This window comes from Andrographis paniculata, unplaced genomic scaffold, assembly GCF_009805555.1.
Source record: "Andrographis paniculata isolate CXL003 unplaced genomic scaffold, ASM980555v1 Contig77END, whole genome shotgun sequence".
NCBI classification, from domain to species: Eukaryota; Viridiplantae; Streptophyta; class Magnoliopsida; order Lamiales; family Acanthaceae; genus Andrographis; species Andrographis paniculata.
Window position 1 is genome coordinate 482908 of NW_026137614.1, and position 18424 is coordinate 501331.

Below are 18424 nucleotides of genomic sequence, written 5' to 3' on the forward strand. Positions count from 1 at the left end.
TTTAGAATTCCTCTTAATTAACTCAAATGCACAAGTTTAATTACATGCCATCATTTCCCCATCTTAAACTTGTGCGTCATCGAGCTTTAACTCCAAGTAAATTTTTCAAATGTTGGAAGACGTCACCCTTTAATGCCTTTGTCAAAATATCCGCGACTTGTTCTCTTGAGTTCACATGTACCAATTTGACCTCTGCTTCTTTAATTTTTTCTCGGATAAAGTGGAAGCGAGTGTCAATGTGTTTGGAACACTCGTGATGAATTGGATTTTTTGCAAGTGCAATCTCCGACTTATTATCCACATAAATCTTTGTCGCATCCTCCAGTTGCAACTTTAATTCTTGAAGTAGTTTCCTCAACCAAACCGCATGACAAACACAAGATGATGCTGCAATATATTCCGCCTCACAAGTACACAAGTCAACAACAAGTTGCTTCTTTGTGGACCAAGTAAACGCGCTATCACTGTAGAAGAACATGAATCTGGTTGTACTTTTACAATCCTCGTTGCTTCCAGCCTAATCGCTATCACTAAATCCAACAAGTTTTGCATCTCCATTACTTGGATATAACAACCCATTATCCATCGTTCCTTTATCACTACCAAAAAAATGACTTCTTGTAGCGGTTAAAAATTTGTAACGAAAACTCAATTTTCGTGCAAAATAGTCTTTTGTGCCGACTTTATTACAGATTTTGACCGCTTCTAAAAGTCGCGGTACAAAAATTCTTTGTCGCAACAAAATCCGTAACAAATAAGTGGCGGTTAACCCTCAAAATAAGCATGTTTTAATTGTATTTGTTACGTTTTTTTGTACGTAACAAAATAATCGATCATATTTTTAGAACGACATATATTCGTAACAAATAATACGGCACAAAAGTTAAAATCTTGTCAGAAAACTATTTGTTACGACATATGTCTGGAATGAAAAACACGGTACAAAAGTGGCATCTTGTCATAAAACATTTTGTGACGAAACTGTCCGTAACAAAAATTGCGTTACATAATTAAAATTCTGTCAGAGAACTATTTGTTACGAAATTTGTCCATAACAAAAAATTTGGTAGAAAAGTCATGCGACCGTAAAACACCATTTGTACTGGTCATTATCTGTAACTAAAAAATACTCTTTGTATCAAATAAGAGTTTTGTAGCTACAAATAAAATACAATTGTCTAAAGTAGTATTTGTTACAGATCCAATTGCGTGACAAATAATTTAAAAGCATAATTTTATCATAACTAATCCAGAATCCTTGTTCATACCTACAAAACGACATCAATCCAACGAATTTCATAGTCATGCTCAAAATAGAATATTAGGCATCAACAGTGCTTTAAAGCACCACAAAATACTACCATGTCGTACAACATAACAACCAACTAACAATCTCAAACATACGATCCCCAAATCCAATACGTAATAGCTTATAGATAACTTCGGTATCAAACCGCAATTAAAGACAACTTCAAACTACCAAGCTCGTCGAGTGCATAATCACTGCAGAAGCAATCAGGGGCGGGCTGCAATGAGTTTTCAATGATATATAAGAATTTATCATCAATTGAAGTAATTTAATTCCCAAAATATAAAAAATGCATACATCCTTGTAAGTCACTCTATGTTATCTCCGTCAAGTACCTCACTGAAGATTCGCTCTTCCATTAGTTGGAAAAATAACTGCGGTCTCCAGGATCATAACAGCTATAACAAATACATTGACAATGACTAGGATATCACTTATATAATATGCAGTTGATAAGTTTCGATCAAACTATTATTACCAAAAATAATTTTAGGGATAAATCATGGAGTAAATAAATACGTTTTATAATATCAGGAACAATAAGGGTGTGTTTGTTTGAGGCTTTATTGAGAAAAGTTTTCCTCTACTTAACAAGGATCACATCTCAATAATATGAAAAACAAATAGACCTTAAAGCTACACCAAAAATTTCCTATCAAATTTATGTGTAAAGTATCTACTAAAAATATGCATATAATCAACAAAGCAACAAAACCAAAACATAACATGCACTATCCATCCGTATTAATCAACCCTGAGTTTTTTTTTTTAAAAAAAATTTCTAATAATAATGAAATATTCACCTTAGTTTCAGCTCTTTAGAATATAATAATAAAATAATAATACATTTATGGAATATGTACAATTTAAATGCATGCATTCACAAACATGTCAATATCAATGACACCCAAGATCCACCCAACAACAATCAAAAGCACTACATATAGGATACATCAAGAAACACTAAATTACGTTTAATATCTAAACAGAAGTTACTGAATGGATAACTAACAAGTATTACGAACATAAAAATAAAACAATCCTAGAGAGCAAGTAGAAATCAAACACACGAACAATGGGAAAATACTTAAAATTTCATAGCTATTACATGTTAAAATTACGAGCGAACCTAGGCTAAGGGCGGACAACATGATCCCCCCACCCACATGTTTTTTAAGGCCTCGGGACATTAAAAGAACACGAGACTCAATCTACATGAAAGTGATTGCAACTATCAAGAGCATTCTTATAGGCTAACAAAGTATAAGTAAAATACAATGCTAATTTTCTTAAACATTACATTGAAACCCCATCACATATCTATATTAACTAACCGCCAATGTTAACTACAATTTATTTACTCAGAATCATATTTCATATAGCCATAGCCATCCTACTTAACCACCAATCAACCTAGGGATAAACATATCCTAACATTCATAGAAATAAAAATAAAAATAAAATGAAAAGGCTGTGATAGGATGTAATAAAATAAAATACAATTTTGATGAATCCTAATCAAAGTATTACTTTATGTGCATCATGCATTAAAAGGTAACTTAATGATCAAAAGCACTACATATAGGATACATCAAGAAACACTAAATTACGTTTAATATCTAAACACAAGTTACTGAATGGATAACTAACAAATGTTACGAACATAAAAATAAAACAATCCTAGAGAGCAAGTAGAAATCAAACACACGAACAATGGGAAAATACTTAAAATTTCATAGCTATTACATATTAAAATTACGAGCGAACCTAGGCTAAGGGCGGACAACATGATCCCCCCACCCACATGTTTTTTAAGGCCTCGGGACATTAAAAGAACACGAGACTCAATCTACATGAAAGTGATTGCAACTATCAAGAGCATTCTTATAGGCTAACAAAGTATAAGTAAAATACAATGCTAATTTACTTAAACATTACATTAAAACCCCATCACATATCTATATTAACTAACCGCCAATGTTAACTACAATTTATTTACTCAGAATCATATTTCATATAGCCATAGCCATCCTACTTAACCACCAATCAACCTAGGGATAAACATATCCTAACATTCATAGAAATAAAAATAAAAATAAAATGAAAAGGCTGTGATAGGATGTAATAAAATAAAATACAATTTTGATGAATCCTAATCAAAGTATTACTTTATGTGCATCATGCATTAAAAGGTAACTTAATGATCAAAAGCACTACATATAGGATACATCAAGAAACACTAAATTACGTTTAATATCTAAACACAAGTTACTGAATGGATAACTAACAAATGTTACGAACATAAAAATAAAACAATCCTAGAGAGCAAGTAGAAATCAAACACACGAACAATGGGAAAATACTTAAAATTTCATAGCTATTACATATTAAAATTACGAGCGAACCTAGGCTAAGGGCGGACAACATGATCCCCCCGCCCACATGTTTTTTAAGGCCTCGGGACATTAAAAGAACACGAGACTCAATCTACATGAAAGTGATTGCAACTATCAAGAGCATTCTTATAGGCTAACAAAGTATAAGTAAAATACAATGCTAATTTACTTAATTTAGACATTACATTAAAACCCCATCACATATCTATATTAACTAACCGCCAATGTTAACTACAATTTATTTACTCAGTGTCATATTTCATATAGCCATAGCCATCCTACTTAACCACCAATCAACCTAGGGATAAACATATCCTAACATTCATAGAAATAAAAATAAAAATAAAATGAAAAGGCTGTGATAGGATGTAATAAAATAAAATACAATTTTGATGAATCCTAATCAAAGTATTACTTTATGTGCATCATGCATTAAAAGGTAACTTAATGATCATAAATTAACTTGCACATTATAAACCTCATAATGGATCTTTAGAATATTAATTTTTGAAAATAATAATATATTTAAAAAACTAAAATGGTACTTTGTCCCCCCTAAAATTAAATTGCAAAAGGAACTTGTCCTAGAGGCAGTGATGACAAAGTAAAAGACAAAAGACTGAAGTAGCAGCCAAAATATTTTCCAAGCAGAATAAAAAAAGTCAAAGATGGGATCAGAGGTGGCGTACCAAGGGGTGGCATTTTCGACTTTCTTTGAGGTAGAGATCCGCAGGCTGAAGATAAATGTTCAAACAATTTCCATCAAATTCTGACACGAAATTTTGTTCATGTTAAACATAGTTCAAGCTCTTTCATACCTGATTGGCCATTAATGAACAAATCATTGACCAAATGATTTGGAATGTGGAATAGGTACCACTTCACAGCAGCAAGCATAGCTACAAATTTCACTCAACAATAAGATACAAGCAACAAGGATTCAGCAATAAATTTTTTACTTGCAAGATGGAATCTCAGACAAGTTTTTCAAGCATTTTCCAATCAAGTTAAAAAAAATTGAAGTTGGGTACAAGTAGATAAGTTAGAAGTACTATTCAAAGCAAGTTTTTCAAGCATTTTCACAAGGTTAGCTACAGTTTCATCCTTAGTTGTTTATTCGACAGATCAGATGATCACTGAAAGAAATCCATAGCTCACACATGATCTTCTTGTTGTTTCAGTTAATGTTGTAAGGAATTTGCCACGAACAATTTGTAGCAAACATCAAATTGCTAGAAATAGTCAATTTTTTGGTAGTGATAACTATTTTGAAAACAACTAAATATATACAATTCGAAAACAAAGCATAACAACAAACATACAAATTCCAGTACAAATGCAAGTTCAACCAACGGTAAAAACTCGCTCAGTATCAATCCACAAACACAAGTCAATTATCATAGAATTACGTGCAATAATGCATTGTCTTTTTGCCTCATGCAGCGTCAAAGTGTTTTAAGTTTGCTTACCAAACTATCATCATCACCAACACGTGCCTGCATGCGAGACGATATCCAAATTTCCAAATTGTAAGGGTCTTTCCCTTTTGCCTTTATCTAAGAGTTAGCCAAATAAGAAACCGGTAGCCAAGTTCACTTAGACATAAGGAATGAAAAACATAACTAGGAATGATAACTTCAAATATCGATAGGAAAGACACAAAGAAGATAATGAAGGACTTTTTCAGCCAACGTCGTGAATGGTTTCTTGCTTGTCTTGTGCAGAAACTTTCTTTTGATGGCATTATTGGTATTTCTCCTTGTAACATCCTGTAAACACCAACTAAAGGGTGCAATAGCATGCAGACGGATCCCTGCCATGGTGGGGAGTGCCCATGCCCTCACCAAAAGGTTTGGATCCCCCAAATCCTACTTAAAATAAGATATTGAAAGCAATGTCCTGCTTGGCTACCTATAATATAAGAAAGCATATCACTCATTGTCAGTTTCTCCATTAAAAGAATCAACAAGGGTTATTTCACATATATTCATTACAATAAAGCTTGAACCTATTGGATCACAAGAAAAACTGCAAATCAAACTGCAAACACGAATGTATTGAAGGCATACTTTTTGGTGTAATGAAATAAGTACAAGTGAACTAGCTTCTTAACCTCCCGTGACTACCATGTTACATTTTTAACCACCTGTAATCCATTTTTAAACACCTGTAATCCAAAGAACAAGTCTTCTAACCACCTAACTTCAAACCAAAAACGTCAAGTAATCAAAACAAAAAGAAAAAATAAAATGTCTTATTGAACTAAAAATATTAAATGAGGAACAATTAGCAGAGAGATTCCAGAATAGCACATCAGCTCACGCTAGGAACTAATCTGTGGGAAGTAACACATTGAACATGCACCCCCATGCCCTTACCTGTAAATACATATATATCCAACACAAGAATTTGTAAGAAAGAAGAATCACAACATTAACAACAAATATAATTAATTAATTAACTAAATTAATCTCAAGGCACAAATACACACACACACATATATATATATGGGGTAGGTCTCTATACCACTATCAAGTAGGGGTGTAAAATAATGCAATGAAATAATATATATTAGAGATCACTTAATGATCAGGTTGGCATATTCAGTGATATCAGAAATAGTTAGCTTCCGAAAAAATTTTATGTCAAGATGTATGAAGACAATCTTGTAGTTGCCACACAATGAGTTGTTTTTCTAACTCAACTAGGTATTGATCTTAGGTAGTTTTACCTATTAATGAAATGGTTTGCAAGTGAATTAAGTTGCAGTGCAGAGATCAGAAACTCAAAACAAGGGAATCGATGTGAAAATTTTGAATTGAGATGAAAGCTCCAAATCATAAAAACACATAGTGAACTTAAACTACAACTTCAACAATAAGTTAGTGGTGGATGGATGCAACTGTTGGACTGTAGCACATATGTTATATGTATGATCCATATAGAAAATATTGCATGATATATAAGACTTGAAGTAAGAACACTTTACTAAAATCATCTGACAACTATCAACACATAAAGCGAATGTCCAAATGATCAAAACACACACATAATAAATAAATAAATAAATAAAGAAAGAAAGAAAGAAAGAAAACAGTGCAGCAGACCACAACAGAAAAGGACATGTAATTTTTTTAAATTGTATTCAATTTTTATAATTTTAATTCTTATTCATAAGTAGCAATCCTCCAATCTATAAGTTGAGGTCAGCTCAGTACAACCAAGTTCTTTTTCGTTTCCCTTTCTTTTCCCCTTTAATGCTTGCTAATCATCAATTTTCGGCTCATGACCTGTCCACCAAAATTTCCCTCAAAAGCTTCCACCTACATAACCATTTCATTACTAATTAATTTCTACAAATATACATGTAATACAGACAATCCTATCATGAATAACACCTAAACTAGCTTTCAAGATATGACTATTTATGCGTTCCACAAAATATCACATATATACAAGCACACTAAATTATTCAATTGCTACTCAGTAATCTCCCGGCTAACTGAAAATACAAAATTTAGGGATACATCATATAGAAAGAAAGATATTTATAAGACAATGGAATCAGACACGCATCAATTCAAAGGATCAATAAAGAGGGGAATCAACACAATCATCTACATTACCATGAACTGACAAAAAAAAAAAAAAAAACTCAATGACATTGTAAAACCCAAAAATTTGGCAAACTGAAAAAAAGGATATAATCAAACTAAATAGCTCTCATACAGGAAGACGCCGGTGAAGCGGGCGGCGGTCGAAGGACCGGTGGGGAACGAGGAACGGCGGGATTCGGCGATTATGGTTGGACGGCAACTGCTGGTCGGTGCGTCCGTGGAGGACGGGGCGCTGCTCGCAGGGCGTTCCTGACTTTCAAAGGTAGGTGAAATAAAAGTTAAGGGACAGGTGAAATAAAAGTTAAACGGCCTTAAATATATATATAATATTTTTTATCTATAATAAAATATAAATAAAAAATATATATATTTTTTCTAGCATAAATTTTAAAAATTGTCTAACGTTTTTTTTTATTTTAACAAACGTTATATGAAATCCCGCCATGCAAAATATATAAACGAAAAGTCATCTTTTCATCACCAAAAAAATATAAAAATGAGTCTAATTAAACGTTTTTTAAAGTATAAGGGGGTTCATGCCATTTTTAAACTATATAGAGGATTTACACCGAGTTTCAAAATTATAAAAGAGTTACTGATAATTTTGCCTAATAATAATAATAATAATTTTGTCTAATATATATTATCTTTTTAGTGCAAAAAAAAAAATAATTAAAACAAAAATAAAAGACCCCTAAATATATACAAATGATCTACTCAGATTTTCTTTTAATATTTTTAAAATTTAAAGGTACTTGGGTTTGAACCAAAAACCTAACTTAATTATAATAAATTTAATGTCAAATAATTTCTATATATAAATAATTTTTATATAACATAAATAAATAATGGGCTCAATTTAGATTGGGCCTAAGCGGTCGTCCCTTTCGCCCGAGCCCAGGGACAGCCCTGGCTGTTGGTCGGGTGCGTCCGTGAAGGACCGGGCGCTGCTGTTGCGGCGAGCACGGACCGCTGGTCGGGCACGGCGGCAGTGTGGCTGGAGCGGCAGGCGAGGTACGCATTCACGAGGAATTGATGGAATTTGTGGCTTCTGGAATGAGAGATTTCTGGTTGGGGGAATTCGATTGGGAAAATTTGATAGGATTACCAATTTTTTATTGAATTTTTTTCTAAAGAAATAATAATAATAAATTCACACTCTAATAAAATTTGGACATATTGTTTTAATAAAAAGAATATTATTATATTATTTATTAACCATATTTTTTAGTTGTTATTTTAAAAATATTTTATATAGATTTCTTTTTATTTATAGTTAATACAAAAAATATTTTCATTCGAACATTTTTAATATTTAATTTTTTATATTTTTCAATAAAAATTTTGTATTATAATTTTTATTTTAAAAATATTAATTTTTATTATTTTTATAACGGTTGAAAAGACGTAACAAATATAAATAAGACTATATATTCTAATAATTATTATTGTTACAAAAAAATATTGCAACAAAAGAAAGAAGAGTTGACTAAACAAAAAAAATTATTTGTCACAACAAAATTCGGTACAAAAAATAGCTTTTGCAATGAAAAATTGTTTCGGATGAGAATCCGCTACAAATAGACGTTATTTTGGTAGTGTTTGATGTATTTGAGAATTCGCTTGGCCGCCTTCAAGTGAGATATTATTGATTTTTCCATGTATCGGCTTACCAACCCAACTCTATGAAGGATGTCTAGTCGGGTGCATGTTAACTAACGAAGACACCCCACAAGACTTTTGTAGTAAGTGGGATTCACCGGCCTACCTTCTCCCATTTTGGTCAACTTGGCACCATACTCTACCAGAGTATCAACAATCCCACTCTTCCATTGAGAACTTTTTTAGAATCTCCTTGGCATAATTTTCTTGGAACACAAGAATTTTGTCGGCTTTTTGTTGTACTTGAATTCCCAAAAAGAACTTCATATGTCCCAAGTCCGTCATCTCAAACTCCTTCTCCATGGATACTCCTTCTCCATGGATTGTTTATGTTCGATCAAGTCATTAACGTAGAGGCACACCAATAAAATATATTTTCTTGCATTTACCTTCATGTATAAAGCATGCTCATAAGGACATTTGATGAATCCAACTCGAGAGAAATATTCATCAATTCTCTAGTTGCATGAACGCGACGCTTGCTTCAAACTCTAAAGAGCTTTGTTCAATTTGAGAACTTTTCCTTCTTGGCCTTTGACAATGAAACCTGGTGGTTGCTCGACATAAACTTCTTCTTCGAGATTTCCATTCTGGAATGCGGACTTTACGTCAATTTGATATATTTTCCACTTTTTTCTGGGCTGCAACAAAAATTAGGAATCGTACAGTCTCGAGTCGAGCAACCGGAGCAAAGACTTCTTCATAGTTGATCCCAAACTCTTGTTTGTACCATTTTGCGACCAACTTTGCTTTATGTTTCTCCACTTCTCCCTTCTCATTTCTTTTTGTCTTGAACACCCATTTCACTCCAATGGCTTGGTGCCCGTGAGGAAGTGGTGTAAGCTCCCATATGTCATTTTTTGTTATGACACAAATTTCCTCCATAGCTTTCTTCTATTTAATTTCCTTGGAGGCCTCTTCAAAGGTTAAAGGATCATGACCTGTAAAGAAACAAAAATTAACGAACTCATCTTCAATTACCCAGCTAGAAGCATAAATATCTTGGATCCTTTTGGTTCGAAGGATAGGACTGCTGCTGGAATCATCACTTGCGGGGCTGCTGCTCGAATCATCACTTTCTGGACCATCTCGGATGTGTTCTGAAAATGAAGATTTAATTTCTTCAGCTTCTTCTAGTCTCTCCTTGGTGATTTCAAGCTTATCTTCGAGTGGGACTTGAACGGACTGGTTTGGGAGGTTCCAATCCCATGCATGCTCTTCATCAAACTCCAAGTCTCTTGACATCACCACCTTTTGAGTCATCTGATTGTACAACTTGTACCCTCTGCAATTTTCGCCATATGCCAAGAAAATACATTTTTGGCTTTCGTCTTCAAGCTTCGTTCTTTTCTCTTCTTGCACTTTAGCATATGCAATGCCTCTGAAAATTCGTAGATGATCAATTTTTTGCTTGCACAAACTCCAAGCTTCTTCGGGAGTGATATCACCAATTTTTTTAGTCGGGAACATGTTTGATAGATAAAAAGAACAGGCCACAGCATCACCCCAAAATTTTTTCAGAACATTTTTTTCTTTAAGCATACATCGAACCACGTTAAGAATCGTTCGATTATTTCTCTCTAAAACACCATTTTGTTGTGGTGTTTGTGGCATAGAAAGTTGGTGTGAGATCCCATTCTCTTTACAAAATATATCAAACTCCCGCGATGTGTATTCGCCTCTCGATCGGTTCGCAAGCATTTTATTTGACATCCACTTTGTTTTTCAACAAGTCCTTTAAATTCCTTGAATTTCAAAATAATTTTTTTTCTCCTTCATTATATAAACCCATGTTTTCCCACTATAATCATCTGTGAAGGTTAAGAAGTACTTGTTACCACCAATGAATGAGGAGAAATTGGTCCGCACACGTCAGAGTGCACTAGTTCAAGTCTGGTGAGCCCTCTTTGATTTGTACTTCGGAGATGACTTCCTTTGTTTCTTCCCATGACACACACTTCACATACCTTGCTAGGATGATTCATCTCTGGTAACCGAATCACCATATTATTTTTCTCAAGAATCTTTAACGCCTCAAAATTCAAGTGCCCGTAGCGAAGATGCCAAAGTGTTGTGTTGTCAATGCTGGTTGCTTTGAGAGAGCTTACTTCATTGATGCTCCACTTTAATGGGTACATCCTGTTCTTCGTCATCTTTACATTGGTAATGAGACAATTATTCTTATCATGAATGCTTAAAGCCAAATCGTCCATTTTCACAACATATTCTTTCTCCAGCAATTGCCCAACGCTCAAAAGGTTGCTCTTTATATCCGGAACATAATAAAAATCGGAAATGCTTAGTTGTCTCCTATCGTGAAGCTGAAAAGCTATGTCTCCTTTTCCCTCGATTGGCTTTTGTGAGAGATCCCCAAACGTAATGTTTCCGAGTCTTCTTTCATCAAGTTTGGCGAAAAACTCCTTTCTTCCACACATGTGATTTGAGGCACCAGTATCCAAGAACCACATAAAATTATTTTTTTCATCTCATTCATTGCTCGCCATTAACAACACTATTTCATCCTTCTTTTCTTCTTTGTCGACAAGATTTGCCTTTTCCTATATGTTGCTAGTGTTATACCAACATTCATTGGCATAATGGCCAAATTTCTTGCAAATATGACACTGAATTTCAGATTTGTCATACCTCTGTCCGAAACTTCTTCCACGTCCACAACCTCGATATCTTCCTTGGCCTTGATTAAAACTACGACCTCGTACGTCCTGTTTTCACCATCAAATTTGGTGCCTTGAATCTAGTCATTGTAGTAGGGTCTCGGCCTCCTTGTTCTCTACGTGGCTGAAATCCGCCACGTTGTGATCGTCTTCTAAAATTATTTCTTTTGAATGTGAGGGTAGCTTCAAGAGCTTTCTCCAAAGATCGATCCCCTCCTTGGCTTATGAGTCGTTGCTCGTAAGCTTGTAATTAACCCATCAACTCCTTCAGCTTCAATGTATCAAGATTTTTGGATTCTTCAATGGCAACGGCTATATAATTGTAATTCGAATCCAAGGATCTCAAGATCTTTTCAATCACTCGAACATCGCTTAACTTCTCACCGTTTTGTCTCATTTCTTGGACGATAGATACGACTCGAGAAAAATAATCAGAGATAGACTCTGAGTTATTTTGGCGCATTGATTCAAATTGTGCTCTCAAGGCTTGAAGTCGGATCCTCTTTACTTTGTCAACTCCATCGTGGGCTTTCCTCAATAGCTCTCATGCTTCATTCGATGTTTTTACTGTAGCTATTAACTCGGAGGTGGATTCGTCAACTCCTTGATATATTGTGACAAGGCCCTGTTTTCCTTTTTCTTCACCTCCTTCAGTTTCTTTGCAGTAATCTCCGCCAATGTTGATGCTGCTGTGTAGTCATCTGGATAATCCACATACGGTAGTTGTTCTTGGTTAACTTGGGCACCTGCGGTTGAAAGGAATCGGTAGAAGCCATTGTTGTTGTAGCTCTGATACCAATTTTGTTAGATAAATAAAGTAGCAGCAGAAGTGTAAATGTGTAAAATGGAATAAGAAAATTTTGTTATTACCACGACACTGATTATTCATACGTATATCCATTTAAATAGATAATCAATCATCAATTTAAATAGATAATCAATATACATTCAAGATAAGAGTTAATTGATTCATCGGTTAAAGTGTCTCTTGAACTTTTCAAAGTGACTTTAGAATTCCTCTTAATTAACTCCAATGCACAATTTTAATTACATGTCATCAATTATATGGGACTTCAGATTGTTCTAGACGAGGCTTGTCAGAGATCAGCCGATGCAATGAAAAATAAAAGTTTGACGTGGGTGAGGAAAGTTTTTGGAGTAGAGAATGACTTTAAGCCCGACGAGGAACAAGTTATAAGGAATAAGCATGATTGGGCTTACGAGGTTGTTGATCCCAATGACGATGAAGATATGATGATTGTTGATTAATATTAGTTAGAATCGATTGTGAAAGTTTTTGCTTAGTTTGATTTTTTATTTTCAATTTTTGTTTCTGGTACAAGTTATAAAATTTTATTTAAAAATTATATTTTTAATTATTTAAATATATGTCGAGAAATTTGTTTTTTATTCTAAATTTTGATTTTTAAAAATTATATTTTTAATTATTTAAATATATGTCGAGAAATTTGTTTTTTATTCTAAATTTTGATTTCTATATTTTTGTTTACATACAAGAGGCATCTGTATGTACGCTATTAGGATCGAATTGTTTCGGCTACCTTTACCAATGAACTGCTCTTCCCTCTGTATCTCTTCTTTTTTTCTTTTTATTTTTTTAATTTATTTCCTGGAAAAAGCGGCCGTAATGTCTCAGCGTAGATCCTCAGCTGGTGTATGATCATGACGTGATAATCACAACTACTGATCAAGGAAGAGCTCAGGAAGAAAGGCTAAAAAGGAGTGAAGAATTTAAACTATACGAAATAATAATAGTGAGATTCCTCTTGCAGAAATTAGAAATAAAAAATACAAAGTGAAAAAACAAAAAACAAACAACAACGTTGGGAACGGTTGAAGCGGTAAAGATTTAAACTAATGAACTCATACCTACAACACACAAACTAAACCATTGGAATATATATGTATATATATTAACCTATGTTATTTGTTAATATATTTATAAAATTATTTTTAAAAATTATATCTAGCTTGAAAATCAGGTTGGGCTAGGCACGGCCCGTCTTTGATGGACCCTGGCATGGCCTGGTTCATACTCATGCCAGACTAGGAATCGCCTTAAATTTTTTGGACTTATTTTTTAAGTCAAACACAATTTTTTCGTGCCGAATTTGAATCAAATTTTCAATTCGTGTTATTTTTGCCAGCTCTAATATGTACTGCCAAAACTTTAACTCGATCAACGGAAGTAGTGTTGAATGCACAAGACCTCTCTGGCTTCAACTTGGGCTTCACCACACATAAAAAAATAATTCTGAACCTCTTTGGAATATACGGATTGTGCTAGAGGTCGAATGATTGGTTTCTCCCCTAACTATCAACATACAGCCCAAAATCGTGTCATCTAGACTATTTCTCTCAATGTCCCCTACACTTCACGGTTTTACTCAGCACACAAAATGACTATAGATAGATTGGCTTATCTTATGTATATTGGGGGAAAACCAAAACTAGGATATAGGTTGGGGCAACTTTAAATAATCAAATAAACAAATTGGATTGAATACATCACAATCTATGGTCCAAGAAAATGATTGCAACTAAACTTGATGAAACAATTAATTAAGAATACATCTTTTTTACTTGATTTATAATTCTACAAATTTTAAAAAACACTCTTTAATTTTATATGGATTTGGGTTTGGGTGTCGACTGCCATTGGTGATGAATAATCTCTGAATTTTCTGCATAATTATTTTTAAATTTTGATATCACATAAATAAATTATTGAATATGTGCAAAGGGATATTTCAGTGTTATGTTTGTTCTGTATTTAATTAATTATTTTTATTCTATATTTGTACTTTGTCTATTGCTTATTGAACCAATGTCGGTTATGTCGTGGTTGTTTGCTGGAGGGGAACGGCGACAAAATCAGTAGGGTATGTTAAGAAAGGTTTCGGTGTTCAAATTAATACTAATTGAATTTTAAATTGAAAATCCAAATCCCTTCTTAACAAAGTAGGCAATGATGGAGAGATAATTAAGCATAGAACAAGAATATAATTGGTAGGACCTTTTTTTGCAAATTTCGTCAGTTTCAAATTTAATTTATTAAATTAAAAAAATGCCACATGTCAACCTTCCATTGAAGGGGCTGGGAGATTGAGCATGAAGGGACCGAGGATCCTCTACGTACCTTCTATATATATTGTGGACAAGAAATTGTGTGATTTTTAATAAATACAAAATTTACACAAGTTATATTTAATTTGAATTCAAAGTGGGTCATATTCTTTAAATGGGTCATTTGATTCTCTTTCTAGATTAATTTGTTTTCCAACTTGGTTTTCAATGGCTTCTTTGATCCGAAGAGATTTGGTCTTCGGTTTGACTTTGCCAGACTTTGGAGAGGTTTGGTCTCCGTGTGGTCAATTTGATCATCAACTTTGGATTTGATATCTTCTTTAGACGATCTGAGACTTTAATCTTTGCTTTGGCTTTGCTGTTTTTGGAGGACTTTGGTCTCCGTGTTGGCGATTTGATCATCGGCTTTGGATTTGATGTCTTCTTTGGACTATCTGAGGCTTTGATCTTTGTTTTGTCTTTTCTGCTTTTGGAGGACTTTGGTCTCTGTGCGGGCGATTTGATCATCAGCTTTGGATTTGATGTCTTCTATAGACGATCCGCGGCTTTGATATGTGGTTTGGCTTTGCCGCTTTTGGAAGACTTTGGTCTCCATGTGGGCGATTTGATTATCGGCTTTGGATTTGATGTCTTCTTTAGACGATCCGAGACTTTGATCTTTGCTTTGGCTTTGTCACATTTTGGAGAGCTTTGATCTCCGTAGGGGGTGATTTGATCATCGGCTTTGGACTTGATGTCTTCTTTGGATGATCTGAGGCTTTGATATTTGGTTTGACTTTTCTGGCTTTCGAAGGGCTTTGGTCACCGTATGAGCGATTTGATCATCGAAATTGGATTTGATGTCTTCTTCGGACGATCTGCGACTTTGATCTTTGGTTTGACTTTGCCGCCTTTGGAAGACTTTGGTCTCCGTGTGAACGATTTGATCATCAGCTTTGAATTTGATGTCTTCTTTGTACGATCCGAGCCTTTGATATTTTATTTGACTTTGCCGCCTTTTGGAGAGCTTTGGTCTTCACATGGCGATTTGATCATCGGCTTTGAATTTTATGTCTTCTTTAGACAATCCGAGGCTTTGATTTTTGCTTTGGCTTTGCCGCATTTTGGAGTGCTTTGGTCTCTGTGGGGGTCAATATGATCGTTGGCTTTGGACTTGATGTCTTCTTTGGACGATTTGAGGCTTTGATATTTGATTTGACTTTGCCGGCTTTTGTAGGGCTTTGGTCTCTATATAGGCGATTTGATCCTCGGCGTTGGATTTGATGTCTTCTTTGGACGATCTGCAGCTTTGATCTTTGAGGAGGTGGATTTGGTGCTATGTAACACTTTTGGCGGCATGTCCCTTTGACTTTTGGATCGAAAAGAGCTTGGTTGATACTTTTGACGAAGAACGCGACGAACACCTTGAAGTTTTGGGATGAACTTGTGAGGCACTTCCTTGGCTTTGATGGATCCTTCAACGGCTTTGGGAGCTTCGATCCTTCCTCCGGCTTGGACATACGACGAAGAACATTAACTCCATTGATTCTTCTACCAATATTGGATCATTTGTCCAAATTAGTGACTTTCGACGAAGAACACTTCGAAGGACATGAAGAATATGGAGAACAATACATAGAGAGTCTAGGGACTGACCCCTTTGCTTGAATCCTTGATGTAACTTCGGTATGTCAAATGAACTAGCCATGGCTCCTATTTATAGGGTAGGGGTGACCTCGGTTTCCTTTTTTAATGGTGCCGCATGGCGCGTCCTGATTGGTCAATAAAAAGATTTTATAATATTCATTTTTCAACAGATGTTTATTTCCATTCTTTAAGGATTTGATTGTGCGCATTCCTTTCTCGCCAAGATCTTTATATCATTTTCTTTCTCGGAAGATATTAATTATAACACTTCCTTTATTGAAAAAATTTATTTATTTTGCTTTCAAATTTATTATGACTCTATTTATACATGTAATATTTGCATTAATGGTTGATATATTCCATTTTAAGCAGATTTTTGCATTAATGGTTGATATTTATTGTACAAAAATTAACATATGTGCATAATTAAATATCATATATTTATTTTATTAGAATTTTATTTTCTTCCAAAATACATGATATTTAATTGAATTTAGACATATATTTTTAGTGTCTACATATATATATATATAGTATTTTGTAGTCGAGTATTTGGGTAGTGAATTATTTATTTAAACAGTAGTTTGAAAAAAATATTATTTAAGAAAATAATAATAATTTTATAGAAAAATTATGAGAATTAAATAATAATAATAAAATATTAAGTGAACAAACCCTAAAAGTCACACTTTCACCCATTATATAATGGTTTTCGTCATCTTAATTTTCTCGATACTCAAGTTTCTTCCAATGGCGGCATCTTCTTCAAACACCAATAAAGAGGGCCATAGTAAAAATCCACCTCTCACCTTAAGAAGTTCCGACGGAAAAGAATTCAAGATTTCTAGAATTGTCGCCCAACAATCGTCAACCATCATGAACTTACTCGATCTAGAAGAAGAGAGCAATACTGATGTGATTCCTGTCTTTGAAGTTGATGGATCCACTCTCGAGAAGCTAATTGAGTTGATGAACAATCATACAGAAAAATCCTTCAACTACCTCGGGGTCAAGGAAAGGAAGAAATTCTACAATGATTTCTTCGCCAATTGGAAAATCCTCGATGTCCTCAACTTTGGCTTGGCTGCAAATTATCTAGGAGTCCAAGTAATTTTTGACGAGGCTTGCAAAAAGATGGCATATATGATTAAAAGTAAAAGCGTGGAATGGGTCAGAAAAGTTTTTGAGATGAAGAATGATTTCACACCTGAAAAGGAAGAGGACTTGAAAAAAGAGAACAAATGGGCTTATGAAGGAGTCGATCTGGATGATGGCGATGATGCTATATGATAATGAAGAAGAAGATTTTATTGTTGATTGTTTGACAGAGAATATAATCTTTTTGATTGGTAATTTCAATTTCTTTTCCATATTAGCGTTTTCAAGAGTTTTGGATAATCTTCAATTGTTGGGTTTAAATGAATGCATACATATATTGTGCTAGATTTGATGTAAGATACATACATCCAATATTCAAGATTTCACAAGTACCTTCATGTTTTTGTGTTCTAACTTTGTGAAAAGGGTTGAGGTTGGTATGGAAATTTTGTATGAAACGGGAGAAATGTTGTTACTTGATTGTGTCAATTATTAAATAAGTGATGTCAATGTTGGGGATCAATCTATTTGATTCAAGTATTACATTTATACACCTTTGTCCGGTGAGTTTTTAAATAGAACTCTGAGATTTTCAGTCAAATTATATTCTTAATGAATGTACAATCAAGTTTAGCAAAAATGATACTTGAATTTTAATTTATTCTGATCATTATCTACTCCTTAGAAAAGGTCAATTACAATAATGCCGTATAGAAGGAAGATCGACTCTTCATTTTTGCATCTGCTAGATTGGAGAGCTGAAATCAAAATAACATGTGAATGTTGCTTGTAAATAGGGGTTGGTGTTGGTCATGTGTATCATCCACTATTCATTTATCACATTCCATCAACTTTGAAATGTGAAGAACTCAAGATGTAAGAGCTTCAAGTCGCTTCGCAATGCGGCTAGCACTATTCGTAATAGGAGTCGCG

The 18424-nt window shown here is 34.1% G+C and overlaps 1 protein-coding gene and 1 long non-coding RNA gene across 2 annotated transcripts; one reads left to right on the forward strand and one right to left on the reverse strand.

Annotated features, from left to right (window-relative positions):
* Positions 1-1631: 1631 nt before the first annotated feature.
* LOC127239398 (uncharacterized) lies at positions 1632-5403 on the reverse strand. Its single transcript, XR_007836119.1, has 4 exons — positions 5175-5403; positions 4524-4604; positions 4395-4439; positions 1632-1707 (listed from the first exon to the last, which is right to left on the reverse strand). It is a non-coding gene; the product is annotated as an uncharacterized LOC127239398 (long non-coding RNA).
* An 11740-nt stretch (positions 5404-17143) lies between these two features.
* Positions 17144-17683, forward strand: LOC127239164 (SKP1-like protein 12). Its single transcript, XM_051257196.1, has one exon. The coding sequence runs from the start codon at positions 17144-17146 to the stop codon at positions 17681-17683; it is 540 nt and encodes a 179-aa protein (XP_051113153.1).
* Positions 17684-18424: the final 741 nt, after the last annotated feature.